This window comes from Oculina patagonica, chromosome 8 (genome assembly GCF_052425735.1).
Source record: "Oculina patagonica isolate OP01 chromosome 8, crgOcupat, whole genome shotgun sequence".
Taxonomy (NCBI): Eukaryota; Metazoa; Cnidaria; class Anthozoa; order Scleractinia; family Oculinidae; genus Oculina; species Oculina patagonica.
The window spans coordinates 29,208,225-29,233,060 of record NC_135765.1 but is presented as its reverse complement, the minus strand read 5'-3'; the positions used below and the strand labels follow the sequence as shown (position 1 = coordinate 29,233,060).

Genomic DNA, 24,836 nt, shown 5'->3' with positions numbered 1-24,836 from the left:
TTTATGTTTGGGAATGTACAAAATTGGCGCGAAAACAGGTCGCTTTAAAAAAGCCATACTTAACTAAAACAACGTTCGCGCTTTGAAACTTTATTATATATTCCATTGTTTATAAAAATATATCTGCAGAGTAAACATAGGTGTTCTGTAGCGTCGTTCGTCGTGGCGCGGGCCGCCCCACGACTGGCCGGGCCGTGCGCCCCTCTCCCCCCCCAACCCGAGGGGGAGGGGGGGGGAGGGCTAACCACGGGAATTTGATCGTGAGGTCGGTCCCCAGGGTAGGGATTTTGATCGTACCTGATGGCCCCAGAGTAGGGATTTTGGTCGTATATATCTAACTTGTTTCAACAAAAGGTGCCCTGCCGGCTGAGAAAGAGGCTTGAAATTCACCAACAGCCACCCTCCCTCCCCCTGAAGTCCCCTGGCTAGACCAGGACCAGGGGGACCGAGCAGAGTGCCTAGTCCAGCCCGGTGACAGCCAAGCTGCCACAGGGCTGCAGCTGCCTGACAGTCACAAGAAAATACTCATTAAAATACCATGACCTTGCTGTCTCTGGCTAGGTCTGGTGAAAATGACACAAAAACATTCCACTATGCCCACTCCCCTAGAAAGCCAGCAATTCAACCCCTGACCCTGGGCTCCCTAGGGCTGCTAGCCCTACCACTCAGCTACCCGGCACAACCTTCCAAGACGTTGCCCCCCTCAATTTTTTCTGGCGGCTGGCGGGCCGCTGACGTCGGCCTTCAAGCACGGTTCGCGGAGTCCACCTTTTGTCAAATCAGTGTAGATATATGATCCCCTGCAACAAGGATTGAAGGACATCTGACCACCTTTCACTGCTTCCGGTGGGGATTTTGACCAATTATTTTGTCCCGGGGGTGGGGAATTTGCCTTTTTTTATAGAAAATGTCAAAATCCCCACCCCTTGCCCGACCCCCCCCCCCCCCCCCCTCGGGCTTAACGTTGATAGGTGCATTAACTTCTGGGTTATAAAACGTGCCTTTCTTAAATATTTGTTCTAGTTTGCTAATATGTAGTATATACTTTTCTTAATTTTTAAATAATAAAACAATAAAAAATAATTTTCCTTTCATAAAAATAATTATCTTGTTGCTTGTTCTAGTAAAGGCTCTTGCGTGACTGCTTACTTCACTTTGCGCTGTATTCATCGTCACAAAATCCCCCAAAATTGCGCGACTTCTACGCGAGCAAGAAATATTTGACAAGTTACACGAATTACGCCTTCAATGACACCAAACGGTTCCCGTTGCGTGACAAAGTAAACGACAAAACAGGAAGTTAATTAATCATACGACAATTTTATTATATTCCTTTGCTACAGAGAAATTATGTCTTGCATTCTATTTTATACACATTTGATAAGTAAAAATTAAGCTGCGTATAAGCAACTTTAACATAACAACAAGTCAAACAAGTCAACAGGTATATGTAGGCAATCGAAATACTAACCTTTTGCATCCTTAGGCGTTCTTTTTGGACGTCACGCAACGTTTTCTTAAAGAAAAAATTGCGCGACCTTTCCTCTTTGCAATGTCACAAGTCACGACAAACTAACAATGTTTTAATCGCTGCAAATGAAATTTGGAGGCAGTCTTGTACGAAATATATGGAACGGGGCAAAGAGGATCTTCAACCAAAAAGGGTTAGAACAGATTTAAACAATTACCCGACCTCCTGTTATCAAACTCAATGTATATCAATATTTAAATTGGGGTATTTTAGATGCCTTACCTAATCTACGGCAAAATAACATCTACAATTGAGAAATACAACTATAATTTTAAAAGTGACTCCCCACCGTTGGAGTGTAGCAAAACACTGTAACGCTAAACAGTTTTAAAAAATCTATAACTCTTTTACAAAACGTTTCCTATGTCTAAATAATATGAAAATTTTTAATCATCTAACTTTTATGCCTTGCAGCATGTGCGCAGATGTCTTATTTTCTCCCTAGGTCGAAAACTGGGACACAGATGACCAAACGTTTGACACAGAGAGAAAATAGGAAGTCTGCACACAAGAGAGAGTATACTTCTTCACCCGTTTCTTGGGTGTCACGCAACACAGTAAGTGGAGTGAGGCGTTGCGTGACGAGTCACGTAACATCTGTGCGAACCAATCGCTTGAGCGACCGATAAAACTACGTCACAATCTTGGGGAATGCCCTAAAACGGCAAGACCATAACTGCAAAGCTTTGCAAGTGGATAGAAAACAAAGCGCTTAGCATCGATGACGTAATGTTCTGTGCGATTATCATACACTTAAATCCTACTGTAGTATTAAATTCACTCTTACACGTAAAATCTGACGAGTATAATTCGCGTTACAAGTACCATTTCAAACGGAAAAACGCTAGAGCGTCATTCTATAACCATTATCCAATCAGAAACCAGCACCAGTCCTAACAAATATTCACGCGCCCAAATATTCACGCGTTGCCTAGTAACTTCACTGATCAAGAGAACGACAACTGCAGGCTCAGATTCGGCTAGAAAAGGCACTTGAATGCCTGATATTGGGTTCAAGTATGGTTGTTGTATAAATCAGCACGGCTTCAATCTCTTTCATTAATAAATGTATTACAAAATCTATGTTGTCGTTAAGAGTTCTTGCTGAACGTTTCTTGTGACGAAGCGTTAGTCGTCAGCGTCTATGTTGTTAAAGCAAAAGCAAAATCGCTCCGACAGAGATGGTTACGAAGGCACTGGACACGAGGCCGGCCTGAGAGCTGCGTTCTGCAAAACAAAGAAGCAAACGTTAGGAACACGTATACCGCAAATGACCTAATAAACGCCCGGGGCGTCTGTTAAATTTTAGGGGTCCTACAGGAGGCGATAAATAGACATGAGGCGTTTATTTCACTTTAAGTAAGAAACAAAATAAATAACGTGATTTTATTCTGTGGAGAACTACCCTTGGAAGGGAGAGGGGGTGTCTAACGGTGCAGGGGAGTCTAAGACAAACGTTTCACCTCAGGGGGGCGTTTCTTAGATACGAGGCGCGTTTATTAGATCATTTGCGTAAGGGCGCACGGTAAGCAAGTTAAAAAGTGCAAGGAATGGTGCAAAGTGCAATCTTTCTTATCCCTGGTTTCTGAAAAATGCAATTGCGTGACACGGCTGCATAACGTTGCAAATTTCTTCAGTTAAACCGGAGAACCTTAACAACACTTTCAGCTTATGTCCGCAAAATGATTGCAAAACGATAAACCTTATCTACAAGCGTTTTATTCCTCTCCATCCGACTACGTAGCTCACGAAAATAACCAACAATGTGCAATAATTTCTGCTTGAAACGGTCTTGATTTTGTTGTTAATTTAAATCTAACGATGACATGCAAAGAAGAATCCTTAAATTTCCAAAATAGCCTAAATCGTAAAAAAGCCAGGACTCCTTGCCTATGAAGTTCAAAAATAGGTCCAATGCGTGTCTTGAAAGCAACTGAAGGAAATGTGCACAATTTTCCACTGATTAAGTTCTCCTCATGCGATTTTTACAAAACTAGAGCCCATCAGTTAGCCAAATGTATTAAAACGTTCATGTCATAGAAATTTCTCCAAAATCTACGTCTTTATTCCCAATAATTGCTCAGCTTAATTAAGCTAAGTCCTTTAAACTAAACAAATATTTATTTTAAAATACCTCCAGGGTAGTTTGTTTGGATGTATCTCTCATCAGGTAAGCTTAAACCACCTTCGTTTTTAGCGATCACCTCAAACTTGTATTGCTCTCTGTTATCCAAATCAGAGATCTCCATCTGTAGCCCTTTAGTTTCAGATGTTTTCCACGGCCCTTTATACTTGTCTTCAGCTCTCTCTATGCGGTATCGCACGATGTAAGTTATGTCATCATCGCCCCCAGTCTCCTCAGGGCGCTGCCATTTCAGTGTGAAGGTATCTTTGGTAATCAAAGTGGAAGAAGGCTCGTATATGATTGGTCGGCTGGGTGCACCTACAGACAGAAGGAAAATGGCGGCTACTTCAATGCTTCGGATGCAAAACTCATGAAGAGAAAGGGACGCTTCTGTACACAATGTAAGTACGTTAAAATTGGAACTCGGATAAGTTAATGGTAAACAAAAAATTAAGAGTGAAAACTTGAAAGAAAAGTATTATTTTTGAGCTTAAATGAAACTGGTGAAAGCTGAAAATCAGGAATTTTATTGGAGTATGGATTCAACTTATGCATAGTTTTCAATCTATTGAGCTTTTAATACTTTTATTAGCTTTAAATTTGACCGACCACATTTTAACTCTTTCCCTTTTGTAGTGAAAACTAATAGCTAACTTGGAAAGTAATTATATTGATGAATTGTGGTTACAACATTTGGTTCTCATTGTACCATTTGGTGAGATTTCTCCAGCGAAAGTCTGTGGATGAAACCTTTTAGTGTGTGCGCATTTAAATGAAGCTTTTGAGCAGTACTTCATAGGGTATTCTGCAATTGCGGGGTATTCTGCAATTGCTCCGTCAAAGAGTTCCGACTCGGTGAATCTCATTTGCGGGGTATTCTGCAATTGCTCCCTGTTTATTGTGCTGTACAATGTGGTTTTAACTTTCAAGTCTGTGGAAGAAACCTTAGTGTGTGTAGTTCTATTTATTATGCTGTACATACTAGTTATCCAACGCACGTTGGATATGAGGTGGTAGATAGTCAACGAGGTGCCGAGTTGGCTATATAAACGATCTCATATCCAACAAGCCCAAGGGGAATAATTGCTTTATTAAAAACGCCCAAAGAATTGCAATGTTTGAGCTCCCCAGCTATTTTCGTTGACGCGTATCAGCTACCGTAATTTTGTGGTCAATGGTATATGAGCTCATATACCATTGCCTGTTAGCCAATCAAAATGCAGGAATTGCAATATACCATTGCTAGTTTTTAATAATATGGAATATCCCACAAGTAACCTGTATTTTCTTGGTATACACACTTGCCGTTCGCGGCCACACCACTTATTAACAGTTTTCATTACTAGTACAGTATGTTTTAGCAAGGCCAGGCCACTATTTAGTGGTTTTTCTAATTAACAATTAGACTACGAGCCCGAGTTTTCTATGAGAAAATAGTCAACGAGGCACAGCCGAGTTGACTATCGCTCATAGAAAACGAGGGCGAGTAGTCTAATTGTTTTAGTAGAAACTCTAAATGATTGCAGTCCAAAACCTACAATATTGTGCACTTTTGAAGACAAAAAATCAAGAAAATTTACCGCTTAAAGAGCTACTCGCGCGCGCGACTGTTTTCTATCGGTGAATAGAAAACAGTGGGAGAACCAATCAGATCCGCGGATTTCCAATAGAACACAGCTGAGTTTCTACTAATAAATACTAACACCTTCAAATGATTTTGAAGTAGCACTTAATATCGGTAAATGCCCCCTTTAATAAACTGCACCACAGTGTATGTCTAACTTGATTTGACAAAAGGTGTCTCCCGAAATTTGACATGACACCGTAGTTCTGAAGCCCTATTTCTGTAACGAACGCTGAATGAGGGCTAATTTTAGCTCAAGTTTAACATAAGGTACTCTAGTTTATGTGTTTTTTAACCAAAAAGACTGCATATACGGCATTTTGTTTAAATCAAGAATTCTATCAATTTAATTAAGAGCGTTTACATGAAATGTGAGTCAAAATTAATACCAAGATAGACATAAGAAAACACTCGGCGGAGAGCTGAACTGTAGCTTTCTTAAAGCATGCACGTCTCAAATAAACTGAACTAAAGCATTCTACATCGACATTCGATTCAACTTTAAGCAAATCAGGCGAAATATCTGAGGAAGCGGGCATGTGTTATCTCAATTGTCAACTTCATTGTCGCGGCCGGAAATGCACACGATCGCATCGCCTCCCACTAGCGAATCACAGAGAACTATGAACTATGAGTGTTAGCTAGGCGGAGAACGCCTAAAATTGAGGAAAAAAGAAAACTATGTACTCACATCAGCGCTTGAAGCGATTCCTTGGCTATCCACTCCGACATGTTTCTTTTAGAAATAACCGACAATGTCCCGGATGTATTTGAATGTCGTCGAGCGCGTAACGCCCGCTTCCCAAACTTCAACAGTAAAAAACTAAGTCTTTAGCCACGGTAAAGTTCAAGCCAAATATCGTTATGACCGCCTTCAAATCAGCCCGTATAGTCTAGTTCCGAGTCCTAATTGATGTGGCTAAAGACCTTTGCTGTCTAAAGCAAGCTCAACATTATCTGTACCTGGCAAAACAAGCCGACCGGTTATCTGTGTTTAACCGCCTAAAGCTCGGTTTGAGGTACGATAACAGCCGACGCACAACTTGCAAATCGTACTTGACTTTCACCTTCACGGGACTTAATGATGTCCTCCGGCAAACTTCCTTTAGACAGCAGAATGGAAAGCTATAGATCACAACTGTTCTACTAGTTAGCGCGCGCAACTAACATTCAAATGATAGAGAGGGGTTGGAGTTAGAGACTGGGCTAGACTAACCACAAGTAAAGTAAATCTAGAGGGAGGGAGACGGGGGGGGGGGGGGGTGGGAGAGACAGGGAGGAAGAAAAAAAAAAGTAAGATTGAATTCACTACATTAGACAGGGCGACATTTCATTGGAAGAAAGCCGAACAATTCTCCGTATCCTCAAAAAAAAAAAAAAAAAAATGAAACCCCATACATTTCTTAACAGCCCGATAGCCACCTTTTATCAAATCAAGTTAGATGTGAACTTACAGTATTCTTTAGTCTTAACTTCCACACTACTCGTGGGTCCCCATTCTGCCGGGTTAGTGGCTCGCAGCGTGATGCTGTACTCAGTGTTGTGCTTTAGGTCACTGATAGTGTACGACGTCTCATCTCCGTCAATGTTACGGGTCTTACCGGGGCTCTTGTCTCCATATGTTAAGACATATTTGCTGATAGGCATGCCTCCATCATTTTCCGGTCGTCCCCATTCTAGAATGATACTTTTACATTTGGCTTTGCCTATGAGATTTTTAACGGCACCTGGCGGTTCTGAAATCATAAGGAAAAAATTATGCTGAGAGTGCTCTAATAAATACCTCTTTATATCAAAATACCTCATTCCAATAGCTCCACTAGCTTTCATCTACACAAAAAAAACCAAGATCTATCTATTATGCAACACTTGTTAGACAAGTTGCAAGCCAGAGGGCAAACACTAAAATGATGCCATTTCTTCACTAATAATCACAGTGAAGTATCTGGGTGAAAATCACATTTGAGAGCCAAATTATGTAATAATGACTTTATTATTGTTAGTTTGAAACAGTTTCTTGATAACTTGACTTGTTAACTATGCCAGCTGTTTTTATTTTATTTAAGTGCCGATATTGCACAAAACAATAGAAAAAACTTAAAAATTAATACTTTCATCACAATATATACCAAAGCATGACCACAAAAAAAAATTGACATAAAACCAGGAAAATCATACATACAGGGTTTGTACTCTTTTGAGCTTTCGAAATTCCACGATTTTCCATGACCTTTTTCATGACTTTTCAAAGTTTTCCATGACCTAAATTTGATTTCAAATATTATTTTTGATTTCGGGTACATTTTAAGCCTTTTCTTCACAAAAAATAACCTGCCTAATTTATTTTGTACAATCAATACCATTTTCCATGACTTGCCATTACTCACACTTAAATTCCATGACTCCAGGACTGGAAAATGAAATTCTAAAATTCCATGACTTTCCAGGTTTTCCATGACCCATACAAACCCTGTACATACATCATTTATGCTTTGAAAAAGTTATTTATTGAAGAAGAAAAATGAAGGTCACTAAATACAAAGAAGTCTCCTCACTTGCTAACTTGAGCTCAACAGAGTAGTTTGCGAATCCAAATTTATTTTCCGCATGGCATTTGTAAGTACCAAAGTACTTCAAAGCATCTGTAATAAGCTTGACTTCGGCAACAGTCGTAGCATTAGACATGAGCTTGTCTCCAAATCGCATGGTAACAAATGGTAGTGGAAAGCCTCCGTACTTGCACTGCACCCGTACTGGATTACTGTTGCCAATATATGAAAACACTTCTTTTGGAGTCGCTACCGTGTCGACGAAGGGTTTAGCTATGGGTTAAAAATACCATTTAGTTTTTCACTTGAAGCAAGCTTGCCTCATTGGCCATTCCAAAGTTGTACAGGGAACTGGGGCAAGTTTCAAAATTTAAGCAATTGATAATCTGACACAACCATATCAAAGATCGTGGTTAGATTGTTCATTTTATTTTGACCAAGTTTGATGCTTTTAGGATAAAAAAATGAGCAAACAAAGTGATTTTCATCGTTGTTGGCAGGATTTTACACCTGTCACAAAAATGATAAAAATTTTAAGAGTTTATATGGTTTGGGGTGATTCCGTCTCTAAATTAGAGTCATTTGTATGGATTTTGAACCATGTTCCAAGGTCCATACTTCGTCTCTGTTCGTCCTAGAAGCATCAAACTTGGTCAAATGAACAATCTTATCGTGAACATTCATACAATGGTGTCAGATTGCCGATTGCTTAAAATTCCCTAGAACCACCTCGTATCCAAATAGGCCTCATGGAATTATTGTTCACTACATGTGGAAGTGAACAAAGCACAGTATATAATATGATCTCACCAAAAACAAAAGCCATCTACAATGGCCCACAATCACCTTAAACCACCAATAAAATGGCATAAAAAGACCTACAACAAGCAATGATAACACAACCCCCATTGAATTCACCGTAATTAATGAATCAGGAAAAATATTTGAAACTTATTTGCTCTCCTCTCCCCAATCTACCTTATTACATGAAATTTTCGTGACACGTTAATTTCGCGAATTTCGCGATTCCAAAAAAATCGCGAAATTAAAGTGACGTGACGCGAATGTTAAGTGTCGCGAACATAACATGACGCGAAAATTAACTGACTCACATTATGTCAATGGTTAAGGAAGAACAAGTTTAGTACCACTGAAGAAAGGAATTTTCAATGTGCTGTCGATGATGTCGTCACAACTGATTCTGGAACTTGTAATAAACTATGTCCTACTTGTAGACATTGTGCAAATTGAACTGCTCTGTTGTTGCTATTGCCGAAGTTTAGTCCCTTCCTTGCGTTTTTGTTAATTTCAACGTTATTGTTCCTTTGATGAAGTCGTTTTATTTAATAAGGGGGAAGTTAAATAATATTGCCAGGGAATGTAAATTGTGTCTTACTCAAAGACGCAAAATTAAAGTGATTCAAAATACAAAATTAATTTTTCAAAAAATCGCGAAATTAACGTGTTGCAAAAGTTTCATGTAATAAGGTAGATCCAGATTTTGGCAGGCAATTTTGCGTCTTTTCCTTCCCATGGTCTTATCACTTGCAAAGAAAAATGCGTGGTTCCAGAAAATGTCCATACTCCCCCCACAGAAGGGATTGGAAATTCCTGGGGGTAGGGGGGTCTCAGAAACCAAGAAAGGAAACATACAAAGTAAGCTTAATTGACATTTCCAGAGGGGTGGGGGGTCTTAGGAAAAATCCCTTCCGAAGGCTGTGGCAGACGTATGGATAATTCTTGGAACTACACAATAAGAAGAGAAATAGAAATAGAAAAGCAAATATAGGATTCCCTTACATTCAATATTGATGAATTTAGTTAATGTCTTCACAATAGTTTTTTCTTTGTCGTCCACAGCGCTATTGCGCGCCTCACAAGTCCACTCTCCGCCGTCGCTTACTTGGATGTTTCGGAACTCAATCACACTTTGACCTTTTGTTTGCTAAAAGGAGAAGATAGCAAATGTTAAAAAATTATTCCAACTTCTGGACAATACGCAGACACGATTCTTACATATGTGCGAGGCAGGGAGGCGTGCAAGGCAAGGTAGCAAGGCATGCGAGGCAAGGCCAAAATCTTCCGTTGGAACCAAAAGTGTTAATTACCTAGTAATTGAATAAAATTCCGCTCATTTCATTAGCAGCTGTGTGTAACAGCGCGGAATTTGAATTTATTTGTATCACTGCAATGCGGAATGCGCATTTTAGTCAATTCTAATGACACATACTTAACTGTTGTGAGAAAAACTACCAGTAAGTAAAATTTCAGGAACCTGGCATTTGGGGAAGTATTGTTTCTGATGAAATTCTTTCAGAAGCCGCACCGCTAAGGGTAACACGACACTACACAGTGTGCCATTTGCATTGTTCTTGTTTGTTCAAGGCGTCAAGCTCAACACGCCACATGATATCACTGAACATATCACCAGAACAGAACAAGAATTTTTTTCGTGTCGTATATGTGCGTATAAAATCTAACAGGTTTGACAGTGCATAAGAGCGAATAAGAGAGGCATTTCAGCCCAAATAATCGATCGACAGTTCGTCCAACAGACTAAACGGTTCATCAAAGAAGTCTCCTTCTCGACAAAAGCAAGCATGATCTAGCATCACGTCTATTGGATTGCTTCCATCATTTCTAGTTGCAAAGCGCCACTTGAAAATAAATAAACAATAAAAGTTTATTCACAGTAAAATTGTATCCTGCATGCGCCGCTATCGCTTGAATATTTTAACATGTCCGTTCAAATGTTCTCGAAAGGAATAAAAAATCACCCACGTAATGACAGTAATCCTGCGTGTGCCGCAATCGCTTCAACACTAATTCAAGTCCATTCACGTGCATTCAAATGTCTCCGAAAGAAATGGAAAAATTATCCAGAGTGAAATTGTATTCATACGCCACAATCGCTCAAATGCTTGCACAATTTCACAGGAACACAAACACGCCACTGCCAAAATTGCGCATTTTTCGCGATTGCCGGATCCGAAATGCTTGGGTTTATGAATTCTTGTCTGTAGCTCGCTCAAGCGTTCTTTGCTTGAGGTGATGTGATACATGTTTGATATAGGTCTTGCAATAATAGGCCAGAGATATCCAGCTTGTACAACTTAGCTTCAATGAAACTTCTCTGAAAAGACAAATCTTTGATCTTTGATTGTTATCTTGACAGCCTTTATTGACTCCACAAAGGTATTTTTGCAACGATGTGGAGAAGCGAATTCGCGAACAAGAGGGTCTCGGAGACATTTGACGACGTCAAAGAACGAGTAAAAAAGCTTTGAAATTTAAATGTACCACTCCATCTAAGGGACGGCTATTTCGAAAGCGATTTCCTTGGCGCTCGCCATTCTCAGACTTACAACATCATCCACATGTCCCCATGCAGCGTGTTGGGGACAGCGACACGAAGCTGTCCGAGGCATATTTTTGGTGTTACAAAACGCGCAAAAGCATTCGCACTTTAAGAAAAACTCAACTATAAACAGATTCACTATTTTCAAAATACTATAGACAGATACGGCCAAGCGAAGGTACATGTACACGGCTTGATAGATCTCCGAAAATCCCTCATTCAAGATGGCAGCTGCAGCGTGTTGAAGAGAAGTGACTCGCGTCCCAGTTCCCCATTTGCCATGGCAACGAAACTTGGTATAGATAGTACAGGGGACTCTGGGACCAAAAATATCAAAAGAAATATGGGAAAAATTTATTTTTGGGCCGAATTTTGACAATTTTTTAGTATTTGACCAATCAGAGAGCTCCATTTTAATTGAGTTAATAATTTAATATTCGGCACCTAAGAGCGTGTCGTGCATTTCAGATGCCTACTTCTTACGCAGATCATAACTTAATGGCCATGTTCCCATATCATGTTCCCTTCCGCCGGCCAGGGTTCAAAACTGGGCCGTTTGAATCTGAGTCAAGCATGCTAGCCATTAGGCCACCGCGCCTCCCACACATTTATTAAAAAAAAAATTGAGTAGATATTTTTTGGTGAATCCTCACCTGCTGGCGCGGGTCACTGATGCCGTTTCTTTTCCATGTTACATCTGGAGTGGGATTTCCAGTAGCAACACACGTTAACTTGTAATCATCACCTCTTTTCAACAGTTCGGGAATGCCTTGTTTGGGATCAATCGTTGGCGCAACTGAAAAAGATAATTAAAACACTTTTACATACACATAGCTGTGTAATGGCATTTAGAATACTGTAATTTTTTCTATTTATCTCTTCTCTTTATTTAACAAACCAAATTTTTCAAAAAAAAAAAATATCTTTTTTTAACACCCCCCCCCCCCCCCCCCCCCAAAACCCTGCGGGGCAATAATTAGACTTCGAGCCCGAGTTTTCTATGAGCGAATAGTGCTATGTGATGATTCAGTCCTCCCTTCTGGTTAAACACTCGAATGACACAAAAATATACATTTCAATCTCTAAACAGAGAGCAAAGAGTTCATGTTAAACGAGTGATCGCTATAGTTAACATAAAATCTTATGTGGCCGGCTGGGCCGTGTGGGTCTGGAACGATTTACCGACAAAAAAACTACAAAAAGGACACAAAAAAACAAGACCAGACTCCCCCCCCCCCCCCAAGATAAAATCCCACCCCAAAAATAACCCCAACAGAAAAGAATTTTCGGCACACATAAGAAAAGGGCTTATTTTTGGAATTTTTTAGTATAATATATGGTACATAACATTGTGCAAAGACCCAAATAATGGCGGTGAAGAGGAATAGGTTTACCAGGAGGCAATGTCAAATCCTAAATTTAAAATTCATTAATGGAACGACTCTTACCCAACACATCAACTACCTCCACTGCCCTACTTGTTCGACCGATTTGCTCCTTGGTTTCTTCAATCTCGATGTAAGCCTCACATGTGTATTTCCCCTTTTGCATTGACTTGTCCACTGATTTAAACGTCAGATTACCTCCATTCACGCGGACGTCACCTATCGTATTGATCTTAGTACCATCTGGGGAGAGCCATGTGTATTTGGGGGCAGGGAAACCAGTTGCCTCGCACAAGAAGGTGGCGGGATAGCCTTCGGTTAGGTACCTTCGTGGCTTATCGAATGGCTTGATCTTTGGCAGCTCTAAAAGTCAAGAGTTTAAAATTTTCATGAGTTGGCAGGGCTGTGCTCTAAGGGTGCCCGGGTGCCTCAGGCGACTAACTTTTGTCTTTGGGCGACCAGATAATCTTATTTCTTTCATATAAGCTTTATGCTGGGCACCCTGGATCTCACAGTTTGGAACCTTTGGGCTCCTTGTAATTTTTCTTAGAGCTCAGCCTTGGTTGGAGTTAGAGGGTTTTTACAAAGAAACATGTGCTGGCATGATGTCCATACCAGTATGACTACTTCTATACTTGCCAACTCTCACGCCTGCGAGTTGAAAACTTCGATCTCACACGAACTCACGGTTACGAACCAATTTCTCACACCTAGTTGAAAAATGTGAGTTATTACAACCATGACCGACACAATTTTCAATAATGTGTAAACTGAAAGCAATGTGAGACAGGAAAACTCCATGTAAAATCTCAGAGTTTTGACAAGAAAAGCATTGGGAACAAATTCGTGTTTAGCAAAACATGTTCACGCCCTGGGTTTCGGATATGTTCGGAACGTCTTCAGATGTCTTCGGAAAACTTCGGACATGGTCGTATCGTCTTCAGAAATCCTGGCACTTTCAGGATAAAAAATCTCACGCCTTCCACCCAGAAAAAGTTGGCAGGTATATCCCTTGTAAAAATTTTACTGCAATTGCGCCGCAATTCGCGCTGCGTTTTTGTCCGCCACGATTGGCGCGTTTGCGGCGCGATTGGGCTTGGATCGTGCCACATTTTTGGCCGCCGTGATTCTCACTTCGCGGCGTGGTGGGCCGGGAATCGCGCCGCAATCGCGCCATATGCTTCATTTCATATCATGCTAATGTGCTAGAAGAAATATGTCTGTTTTCTCCTCCTCCGATGTCCAATGACATTATGTGATGACGCCATCATGGACTGATGAAATTTACACATGCACTACACGTTCCAGTACACAGTAGGCCAATTTTATATCAACACAAGTGCTGTTCTTTGTTTACACAATACTGTTGCGAGATTTCGCACTGAAATAAATTTCTTGCTCCGTTGCAACAACCGGGGTATACTTGTGCCAGTATGACTCGTTCTGGTATGACATTTTCTGGTGGTATCATGTAAATGATTAAATGTGGCTAACTGAAATTTAGGCAAGGTTAAACTCGAGACAATATTTGCTGGCCAGCGGCTGCTCCCCTGAAGTTGGGGCGGCCTCAGGGTTTATTCAGGGGTTTCATTTAATTTACAGCTCTCCTGTGAAGGTCAAGCCATTCTGCTCGCGTTGCCTTTCGAGCAAGTTCCACCTTTGTCGTCGTTTTGTTCCCACCCACCCTTTCCCATATGTAAGTACTGGTAAGTATTTAGTTTTTGCCTTCCACTGAGTTTTCTCTCTCAGTGTGACGGTGTCTTGTGGTTGCCGCTCCAGGGTTGTCATGGTTACCATTCACGCTTGCTGGCGGCTCCCACATAGTCTCAGGCACCATCCCCACACTCATCTATTGGTGATGAGTTTAAAGCTGTGCTCTTAGAATAAATTGCAGGGTGCCCAAAGGCTCTTATGTAAGAAATCTTGGGTGCCCAGCTCTTAAAAGCTTTTTAAGATAGCGAAGTTATACAAGTCGCCCAAAGACAAAAGAAAGTCGCCTGTGGCACCCGGGCTCTGCTAGAGCACAGCTCTGCAGAGCCACAAGAGGGAACCAGAGAGAACTCATGCCAGAATGTCAAGTTTGAGTCAGGTTTGTAGTGTGATATCAGCTCTTACCTACAGCATACACCTCAATTTTAGCCTTTTGTTCCGAGCCACTTTGTACAACAGCACAGGTGTAATTCCCTCTATCAGATCTCGTCACCTTGTTTATTCTCAAAGAACCATCAGCTAGTAGAGTCAGACGGGAATCAGATTTAGGGTTCAACACCTTGTCTCCCTTCTTCCAAGTAAACGTTGGTTTGGGAAAGCCAGAAATACCAAGCTTAATGGTGTCGGCTTGTCCAATTCTGATGTGCTGATTCTTGTCAACTTTATCTATGCTAACTGAAGTAAAGAAAACAAACACACATTACTAACAACATGATAAAATAATAATACAAACTAGTGATACCTATCGGTAGAAATGCCAACGAGTACAACGGGACGCTTTATGATTTTGGTCGATCAATAAACATTGCGCGTTTTCTTTGAAAATCTTGAATGTTTATGGAATTAAATGCGATTTTATGAAGGCTAACAAAAAGTTCTAAAATAATACCAAAGTAGTGAAGATTAAGTGAGAAATCTTGTAAACTTCATGCTATTTGCGAGTTTTAAGCCATTGTTGTCCGATGCCGCTATTTTGGAAAGGTTTCCGCTGTTTTAAAGTCCTATAGGTCTTAATCAAAGTGGCTATGAGCCACTGAACACGAAAAATAAATTACGAAACAAAAAGCAAACTTTTACAAGATTTGCCAAAGCAAAGCATTTCAAACTTTCCACACTGCAGTTGAATCCATTCAGCACAGAAGTATCAAGAAAATTGAGGTCTTAAAAGGTAAAAGCCTGGTCGGACAAGTTTGTCGCCAAAGATGGAACAAGTTTATTTTATTATTCCGAGAATAATTCATCACGCGCAATGCGTGATGTCTCAAATATCACATTGAATTGTTGTTGTTGAGACACTGCAAATTGCATTCGGGCAACCAGCTTTTAGGAAAATTAAAGGCCCTGTTTCCCGAGGAAAAAAACGCCGAAGTATCCAGGAAAAACTGTAGTATAGGGAATTTATTTTATAAATTCGAGAAACGAAATAAAACTCTCTTCTGATTGATAAAATCTATGTAATTGTTTACTTTGCCAGACCTAACTTTTAATTACGCATGCAAATTTGTATGACTTCGAAATTTTCGAAGCTTTGGAAATCTTGAAGCTTTGGAATGCATTTCTTACCTTCATCTTAAATGAAATTAAATTCTAAACAAAGTTTAATTCAAGTTTCTTTCGTATTTCAATCTCTAGTTCGGGAATTTTGGCTTTTTGAAGCGAACAGATTGAAACCTCTTTGTTATCTGAGACGCATCGTGTCTGGGAATTTTAGTTGCCAATGACTCATGCACGTGCTGAACAAATTAGTAGCGCGCTGATTGGCCAAACTACAACAAAGTGTGCACGTGCTAAATTGTGTCGTCACGATCTACCTTACATTACATTACTTACATTTCTCGACATTTGGAGTGTTTCTGAGATTTTTTTCGCATGTACAAATCTTCTCGCGGCTCTATGATCTGCCGCCTCGTCAGGCCTTCTGGTCTTCCAGAAGGCCTGACTCGTTGGCAATAATAGCCCTCACAACATTATGTGACACTGACAAAAACCACCGAATAGAGTGGTTTTCAACTGAGTGTCGAAACTAATTCACATTTGCTTTGGTTTTGCATTACTACGCTTAGTGATTGGTTTTAAACGCTCGCACCACTTTTTAAGCCAATCAGAAGTAAAGCAAAAACCAATCGTGACTCACTGACGCACGTTTCCCGCGCGTCTCGCCGGCTACATGTATTTGATGTAATGAGTGTTGATTGGTTTACTGAATTTTCTATATCCTTTGTGATTGGCCAGAGTATCGATTACTTTGGTTTTGGTTTTTTGGTTAAAAGCTGCTCTGTATACATGCAGGTTTAAGTGAAATAACTATAATACTTACAAGTAACGTATACCCATATCGTGTCTTTATTTTTGCTTCCACGACACTCATAATTGTTGCTTCCATATGATACTTGAACATTAATTAACCTAAGCGTGTGTTTATTTCCACTACTTTCCACTCGAATGTTTGCCGTTGACGAATCAGTTATTTTGCTGCCATCTTTGAACCAACCAATGAAATTCTCCCCAGTGACAAAACAATCAACTTGACCATTCCCTCCAATTTTAGCAGATAGAAGTGGTAAAGGTATGTCAACATCTGCCCCTAAAACAATAAAAAAAGGAGCAAACTTTAGCCACATTTACACCTAACTGCACCTTTTTGGTACAATTCAGACATGGGTCGTATTTCGGTGAGATGCAATCATGCCAAAATAACCATGGCAAGATCAAAAGGGTCTGGCATGCCGCCAAAGCATAGCACTTACAATTTGGGTATGGTAAGGGGGATCCCGGGCTAGGTTTGTTAGCAGAATGGCATCACCATGATTTAAATTTATAAGGGTGCAGCTCAAATGATTTCTCAAACCCTTGTTTTTTTAACCTTCTGATAACTTGAAGAGGGTCATACAGGGGGTCTCTTTGAATTTCATTTTCCCGAATCACGAAAATAAGTACTCTTTTATCCTGTTGTTACTCTACAAAGAGTGTTTGAAGAAATCCATCAACGAAGAACAAGCGAAGATCAGCAAGGGAAGCTCTCGACTACTTGGTAGTTCCCGATGCCTTACGAGACATTACGATAACATGGAGGTCACATTTAAATCCATTTGAGGTCTCGCGTCTCAAAATCACGCAGAATAAAGTGGTGAAATCACAAATATCGATTATTATTTCAAGCTCTTCATGTGTCCTGTAAAACCTTCCAGTCACGGGTCAGGAAGAATAAATTGATTAAATTCACATTTCACGGAAAATAAAATCAGCTAATCACGTGTCACGAGAATACCCTGTACGACCCTCCTTGCACAAGAAGTCACTTCCCTTCCAATAGTCAAACACTCTAATCTTACCCCTGATCTACCTTTTTTTTCAAATCAATTTCCTTTTCCCTTGCAAGTTCGAAAAATTGGTTTCCAATGGATTGTTTGTACAGTTGAATCCTGATAACTCAAACCTTCAAGGGAAATTGAAAAAGGTTCGAGATATTGAGACTTCAAGTTAACGAGGGTAACATTAGAAAACAACATGGAGGGAAATTGGAAAAGGTTTAATTTAGCGGGAGGTTAGAGTTATCGAGAGTTCAAGTTATCGAGGTTCAACTGTAGTCTTATCTGTAATTGACTGCCAAGGCAGTGACCACAGTTGCCAGTTTCTATAGCCACAAAGAAATGACCTTTCCTTTTTGATGACAATTTCTACGTATACCATCTTTGCTGACCTTTGAGTTGTACAGCTTGTTCATGGTTGGTTCTATTATTATTATTTTTTTAATACCAAGTGTTCTTTTATATTCTTGTACTAGCTTTCTGGGATGGATCAAGAATTTTTCTTAGGAGGGGTGCAGCGTGCCACTAAGGAATATAATGGCATAACTGACTGCTTTTTTTTTTTTTTTTTTTTTACAGAATACAACTTGTATTTGAAAGCAGCAAGTCATCTTAGAGGGGAGGGGGACTGCACCCCTTCACCCTCCCCCTAGATCCCCCTGGCTTTGAGTCGTAATGTCAAATGTTGTGTTAGTTTATGTCAAACCACGCAGCTGCATTGTTATGCGACAAGTCACCTGTGGTTGAAGCCTGTGCTTGAAATAAAACATAATATATCACATGAGGTCTAAGCATGCAGTTGAGATGTTATTGATTGAAACAAAACTCATTAAACAGATAGAACATAACAAAAACACAAGTTTTGGTCACTGTTATTTTGAAGGTCTGTAGCAGCAATCCTACAACACTGGATGGGGGAGGGGGTACCATTATATTGTGGTACAGTTTAGTGAATTTCAATTTTCAATACTTATTGAATACAATGTGTCAGCTACTTTTTCGCCTGTATATTGAAGCCAGCTGTAGATAGTGATTGAACTTTTCATGTGAAAAATTATTTACCAGTATAGTAATCTGTTACTTCATCCACGGTTGGTAAAATTCACTTAGCTTCACTTTGGATAGTCCTAAGAGGGTAGTAAAATGTTTTGGGAAAATTTTTCACAGGAAAATTCTTCAATGTGATTTTTTGTGGATATCTACTGAACTGCTAATCTAGCTCAAAAATACTTCTCGAAGGCTAGGGTTTGGGCACATATTTTTTTCTTAAGAAGCCCTAAAAACGTCATTTTAAAGTTCAAAAATTCATAAAATATTAATGGAGCAAGAAAAGAAAAATCTGACAAACCGTTTTCAAGACCAATATATGTAGATCAAATTCAACATAAAAGTTTTGGCTCTTATGTAGCCCCTCCCCCTATTTGTGTCCTCAAATAAACCTAAAGTTGCGCAACATAATGCAAACAAAATGCTGACGTGGCTTATTATGGTCTATGTGATGTAAACAAAATCCAAAATTACAATCTTTATTCAATTAAAGCTTTCAGAAAATATATACTTTATTGGGGTTACCATTGATGGTTTGCACACAATTTGACTTGGAACGAAATCGCCAATTTTCCTTCTGTGATACCATAAAAAAAATTCAGTTTTACACATTTTTTGTTCTTCATTCTGGGCACCTTAAAAAATATCTAGGATGGAGTAGGATTAGAATACTGAATTAGGAAGAGGTACCGTCTCAGCCTAAGGAATCAGAAACACGTATTGCAATGTTAAAACTGGATTTGAAAATTGTGCTTAGAAAAGAAAAGAACTCTTTGGAGCATCTCATGAGAACTGTAAATACCACATAACTTTCCTCTTGAAAGATGAAAACCATGAACTATTAATTTTTTAAATTCTTAATTCATGTTTCGTGAAAAGAAACAAAAGCGGTGATGACATTTCAGAACCTAGGTGGCTTGCAGAATGAAAACAACAACCTTGTAAATTTCAGTCTACCAAATATTAATAAAATAGATAGAGCTAGGCATAAAAACATGCCTCTTTTACAAGGGAATTTATAAATTCAGAACTTTAAATTGCACTGCTTTTTGACATGCAACGGACTAAAATACTGCGAAAAGTCTCGCAGCCCTAACGCACAATTGCGTAAAACAATGCGCATTTTGATACGAAATCGTTAAAAAAAGTTGAAACGTGCAGGCTCGCACAATTTACAAAGCAAAAGGTCTCTGTGTCACGTTACAATGACGTCCTTTGGCTTATAATGTGGAGCATCAGTTCTCATTTTAAGCGCTTTTTTGCAAATCCACAGCCGATCAAAACAGCTTATCTGTTGTGAATAATTTATGAAGGAAAAATTGCCAAAAATTAAGAACTGCTTTTAACGGGGAGAACTGAGAGCTTAGAACTGCTCCTTTTTACGTTGAAAATCGCTGTTAATTTAGAAACTTAGTGCACTTCAAGTCTTCGGCAAGAAACTTAAAAAGCGGTATTTAAGCTATGTGAGGCAAGACCCAACAATAGATTCTCCGGGAAACAAAAACAAGCTCATTTCGTCTGGTCACGTTTGCTCCAAGCTAAAAGCCTTCCGAGCAAATATTTAATCGAGATGCTTTATTTTAAATGGAATGCAAACACGCAAACACGACAAGAACTACTTTAAAATGGGAAGCTTTTTGAAAAAGGCAAACTTGTGGTTGTGGCTTTCATTGAAATAACAAACCCAGGCAATTTTGGTTGGGAACGGTGGGTCGGTCGACGAAACAAAATGGAAGACTCCGTCTTTATGTGGACCACAGAAAAACATGTTATTTTCATTTGAAAGTGCGGTATATTTGGAGCTTTGGTTCAAAGGTGAAAACTTTGTTCCGAAGATAACTTTTCAAACTGTGAATACCGCACTTGGACTTCGCTTACGGTGAGCGATCGAGCCGAGACTTGTTTTCGAACCGGAAAGTGCACAAAAAAGCAACCAATTTTTGGCTTTAGAAAACTCAATTTCCCTCTCTGAAGCACAAAGAGCTTCTAAAGTGAGGCAATCGCATTCTTAATTCATAAATTTCACTTCAAAACATGCAAAATCCAATAAAGAAATGTTGATGTTTGGTGTGAAATATTTGTAGCATGACAAAATCTCCGTAGGATGTGATGACCTAGCGAGCCCACTGCAAACAACGCACACAGTTTAACACAGAAAAAGAGTTCTAAACGCGAACTAAATGTCTTTCAAAAACCATCAACATAAAGTGCAGTGTTCAGATTTGAAACAAAATTGAAACAACGCCATTTTCTCGCACGCGTTTCACTGTAACATAACACTTCTTTACAAGCTGAAGCGCTACAATACACTTCAGCACATATATTAGGTCGCGAAAGGCGTCGTTTTATACAATTAAATTGCACTCAATGTGAGTTTCCTCTTTAGAAAAGGAGTTTAGCTGATCGTAGAGGTAGAATCTATGAAATCTCTTACGTTAAAAGGGAAAATGGAACAAAGGAAGATCCCTTTGCAAGGCTAGAGGAAGTAGATATCGAATGCGCTGTGCTATTCTTGTAGCAAATGCCCCGTAGGGGTGAATCGTTGGGCGTTCACACAGATAGTTCGGCCATATCGGTCGCAAAACATTGCTATTTAGCGAGAAAATATACTGGCAACTCACACTAGAATATGAACAACGAAAACAAGTGAAAAAAGTCGTTCAAAGAATCAACATTGAAGGAATCCGTACGAGCAAACATGCTAATCCAAAACTCCCGCCCTTTGCTAAGTCCTCGTTACACTGAGCAAAATACACAACGTTTCTCTCTTGAAAACACTTCTACAGACCTCAAAAAACCATCAAGAGAGGCTCTTTCAACGAAAAGTTCATTCTGCTTTTGTATTACATAAGCAGAACATCACGAGACCTCACTATTCAAATTTAAAAGAATACTCACTCGCTTGACCGCAAAGGGACGCCATTGCGGCTATCAACAGAACGCAACTTCGGAACATCTGTAGTTCTTCTCGGGCGAAACGTGGACGATCTTCTTCGCAACAAAAGTGTAATGAATACGCGAACCTCGGAGATTGAAGCGTTACTGGGCTAATTCTTGTAACTATGAAAGGAAGGCGTCGTCTCGAAACACAAAGTCAACTGGAATGATGCCTGTAATTCAACGCCTCAAGAGTCTCATGTTACGTTGACCATGTGTATATAAAACGATGACACTGTAGTTTCCTGTTACAATCGAGCTGATGTTATTGTCAGCTGTCAAATTTGAAAAGATAGACAGACCCAAATCACTACAGTAGCTTCCGAGTTTGGTTTTTCACACGATCCCGACAAAAAACTGCGCTGCTAAAAAGATGAAAGTTTGCATTCAAAATTCCGCCAATTCACTTTCCGAACGGTTCAATCGCTTTTATGTGCGTAGCTCTCGAATGCTTTTAGAGAGCGAAAGTAAATATTTAACTGCATCGGAACAAACTTGTCAAAGTTAATAGTTAAATATTGTTTTGAAAGGGGTTTGGCCAGGTTTGAAAAAGGATGAGAGGTCCTTTTGCGGTTTTCGAACAGTGCAATAGTTGTCACGATGTTTAATTCAGCGTAATCTGAAGTAAAAACGATATTTGGGGGACAAGAAATGTTTTAAATTGTGTGCGCACAGCAAATGCAGCGATTCTGGAATTTTGCTGGGCGAGGCGCGAAGCCCTTGTTCCTGGAAATAAAAATAAACAATGAAATAATTGAAATTTTATTGGTCTTTTGTCAAAGCGCATTTCATTTCCTTGACGTAAAATTAATCTTGAGGTGTGAAAATAAGCTCGAATAAAAACCCGCTGGGGAACAAGAGGTATTTGGGACGATTTATAGGCATGAGCTAAGATAAGCATACTTTCTTCTCCAGAAACGGAAATTAGATCATATTTGTTTGGGTTTTAGCTTGTTTTCTTTGCAAACGAAAATTCAAGTGATATCAAGTCATGGGAGATCCTATTTTTAAAGCAAAAAATTCCATGGGCTGATCTGGCATGATCTGGCTTCAAGAGTAATGCGAAATGATCCAATAACAAGACTTTTAACAACTTCTGTAGAAGGGCAAAATACAAGTCCTTTCTAAACTAGCTTAAACTAAAATCGCAGTATATTTCGAGCCGTTTTCAAGTTGTCAACCTCGGAGACCCCAGGGCAGACGAGAAAAGGTTGTTACACAAACAAAACATGTAAAGCAGGCAAAAAATAATAGCGCAGTCATGCAATGAAAAGTTTTCTCATCAAAATCTCGTTGTAAACTTTCGCTCGCGTGCCAACTTCTCGCGTCCCGAATGCACCAAGGGGCTGGGGGTTCTTCGTGGACGTCGAGCTTAATCATGATGTTTTGGTTAGGAAATTATCCTGCAGACTTTCCTGCGCAACCGGAATTATTTGCCCGGTTGTTTGTGTTTCATCCCACGAAAAATATGAAAACATCAGCGTAACGAGCGAAATTTGTCACGAAGTTCGCCTACTTTCTTCGCACCTTTAGCCTGCGAACACAGACGTATTTCCGGTTATCCCGCAAGTCCCGTTTTCTCGCCAATTTTCATCTGTTCGGACCAATGGCTGATGTTTCACGATTATTTTTCAGCTTAATACCATACAAGAAACTCGTTCTGCCGTATACAGCCGGGGTACCGTATTTTCTCCATTAAACGCCGGCCTCGTTAAATAAACGCCGGGGACGTTTGATCAAAGTCCCAATATTTAGATAAACGCCTGTGTAGCAGTCGTCCCGCTCCAGGCGTTGCCGTTTATGAACTTAAAACTTTATATCCATACATTTACTTGTTCCCAGTTTTTCATATATTGTTTCGATTATGTTTGTCACAAATCTTGATTGCAACGTACCATATGCAATACTGTAACCCTTGGTAATAATCATCTTCGGAGACCCAGGGAAAGTTTGTAGGGGCGGGACAAAGGGAAAAGTTGCAATTGTCCCGCCTTGACAAACTGGCCCTAGGCATCGGAGGATGGGTATAAATAATAAATCGACTTGAAAAATAACAAAAAGTTTCACTTCGTTAATAAACGCCGGCTTCAAACGCCGGGTTCACCAGACCAAGTTTGAAATAAATGCCGGGGGCGTTTAATTGAGAAAATACGGTATGCTGGTTTGCCTTCAGAAACACCCTATAAATTTGCATGCACCTTTGGGTTATAGCAGGTCACAAAGCAACATTACCCCTCTGGGGGGTACTCCTCTGGGGGTACTCCCAGTGGTGGACTATACGTGAAAGCTCCACCCTAAAGGGGTACTTTTTCAAGTTGTACGTACCGTATATAGCTAAATAGCCTGCAGAACAGGCGGTTTATTCGCTGTCTCGTGCTATGCACGACCCGCAAAATAAACCGCCTGTTCTACAGGCTTATAGCTAGAAGGGTAGGAATTTCACAAGTTGGAGTGTAGAACAGGGTGGGAGGAACTGAAAACGATTTCGGTTAAAGAGCTGCCTGGCGCCATGAAACCAGATTTGAGTCAAAGGTGTGCGCGCGACGACAGAAATTTTTCCGTTAACCGCTTTAATATCTTGAACAGACTCAATTCATTTAAGCAACCCTTCTGTAGGAGCGGTAAAGAACTGCCGTTTTCTATCGGAGGTATACTACCAAAAAAAAAAAAAAAAAAAAAAAAAAAAAAAAAAAAAAAAAAAAATAAAAAATTTATTTTCCAATAAACAAAAAAACCCAAAAAAAAAATTTACTCCCCTTGCATATCGTTATATCGGGGTTCCACTGTAAGGGTCACCTTATATGAAAGGGTAAGGGTTTGGACCTCAGGGCGGAGCTCCCCGTATAAAGCATTTCCCCCCTCCCCCCACCAAGAGATTACCCCCACATAAAAAGTATACATGGTCCGTGAACACACTGCACTGATTCCGGTTGCTGTGCGTTCAATATGCGAGAAGTTCGAAAGGGCACTACTGCTACTAAATACCCTGTAGAATTCGGACAAACCTGAACGCTGGCAGTAAAAAGAACTCGATACGCCATTTCTTTGTTTTCTTGGATTAAATTTGATTTTTTTGCCGCCAAGACATCTTGAAATTATTGGACAAAATTATGTACCAAAATTGCGTTTATAGTTGAATTGAAATTAAAAATATAGTAAAAATATAAAAACCCGATATAAATTACAATCAGATAAAAATACGCTTATTCACATCTTATTGCAAGCTTTTTTGTTACAGTATATATCTTATCAAGAGAAATAT

At 39.8% G+C, this 24,836-nt stretch overlaps 1 protein-coding gene and 1 long non-coding RNA gene across 2 annotated transcripts; both read right to left on the bottom strand.

Moving 5' to 3' along the window:
* Window positions 1–1,300: 1,300 nt before the first annotated feature.
* On the bottom strand, window positions 1,301–21,769 carry LOC144664047 (neural cell adhesion molecule 2-like). The gene is made up of 10 exons (XM_078525168.1): window positions 21,536–21,769; window positions 16,600–16,866; window positions 14,688–14,957; window positions 12,636–12,935; window positions 11,841–11,983; window positions 9,630–9,774; window positions 7,836–8,102; window positions 6,735–7,016; window positions 3,666–3,974; window positions 1,301–2,758 (listed from the first exon to the last, which is right to left on the bottom strand). Exons 1-10 carry the CDS (start codon window positions 21,591–21,593, stop codon window positions 2,682–2,684), a joined length of 2,118 nt encoding a protein of 705 aa, XP_078381294.1. The 5' UTR covers window positions 21,594–21,769; the 3' UTR covers window positions 1,301–2,681.
* Window positions 4,891–5,556, bottom strand: LOC144664080 (uncharacterized). The gene is made up of 2 exons (XR_013572748.1): window positions 5,346–5,556; window positions 4,891–5,046 (listed from the first exon to the last, which is right to left on the bottom strand). It is a non-coding gene; the product is annotated as an uncharacterized LOC144664080 (long non-coding RNA).
* Window positions 21,770–24,836: the final 3,067 nt, after the last annotated feature.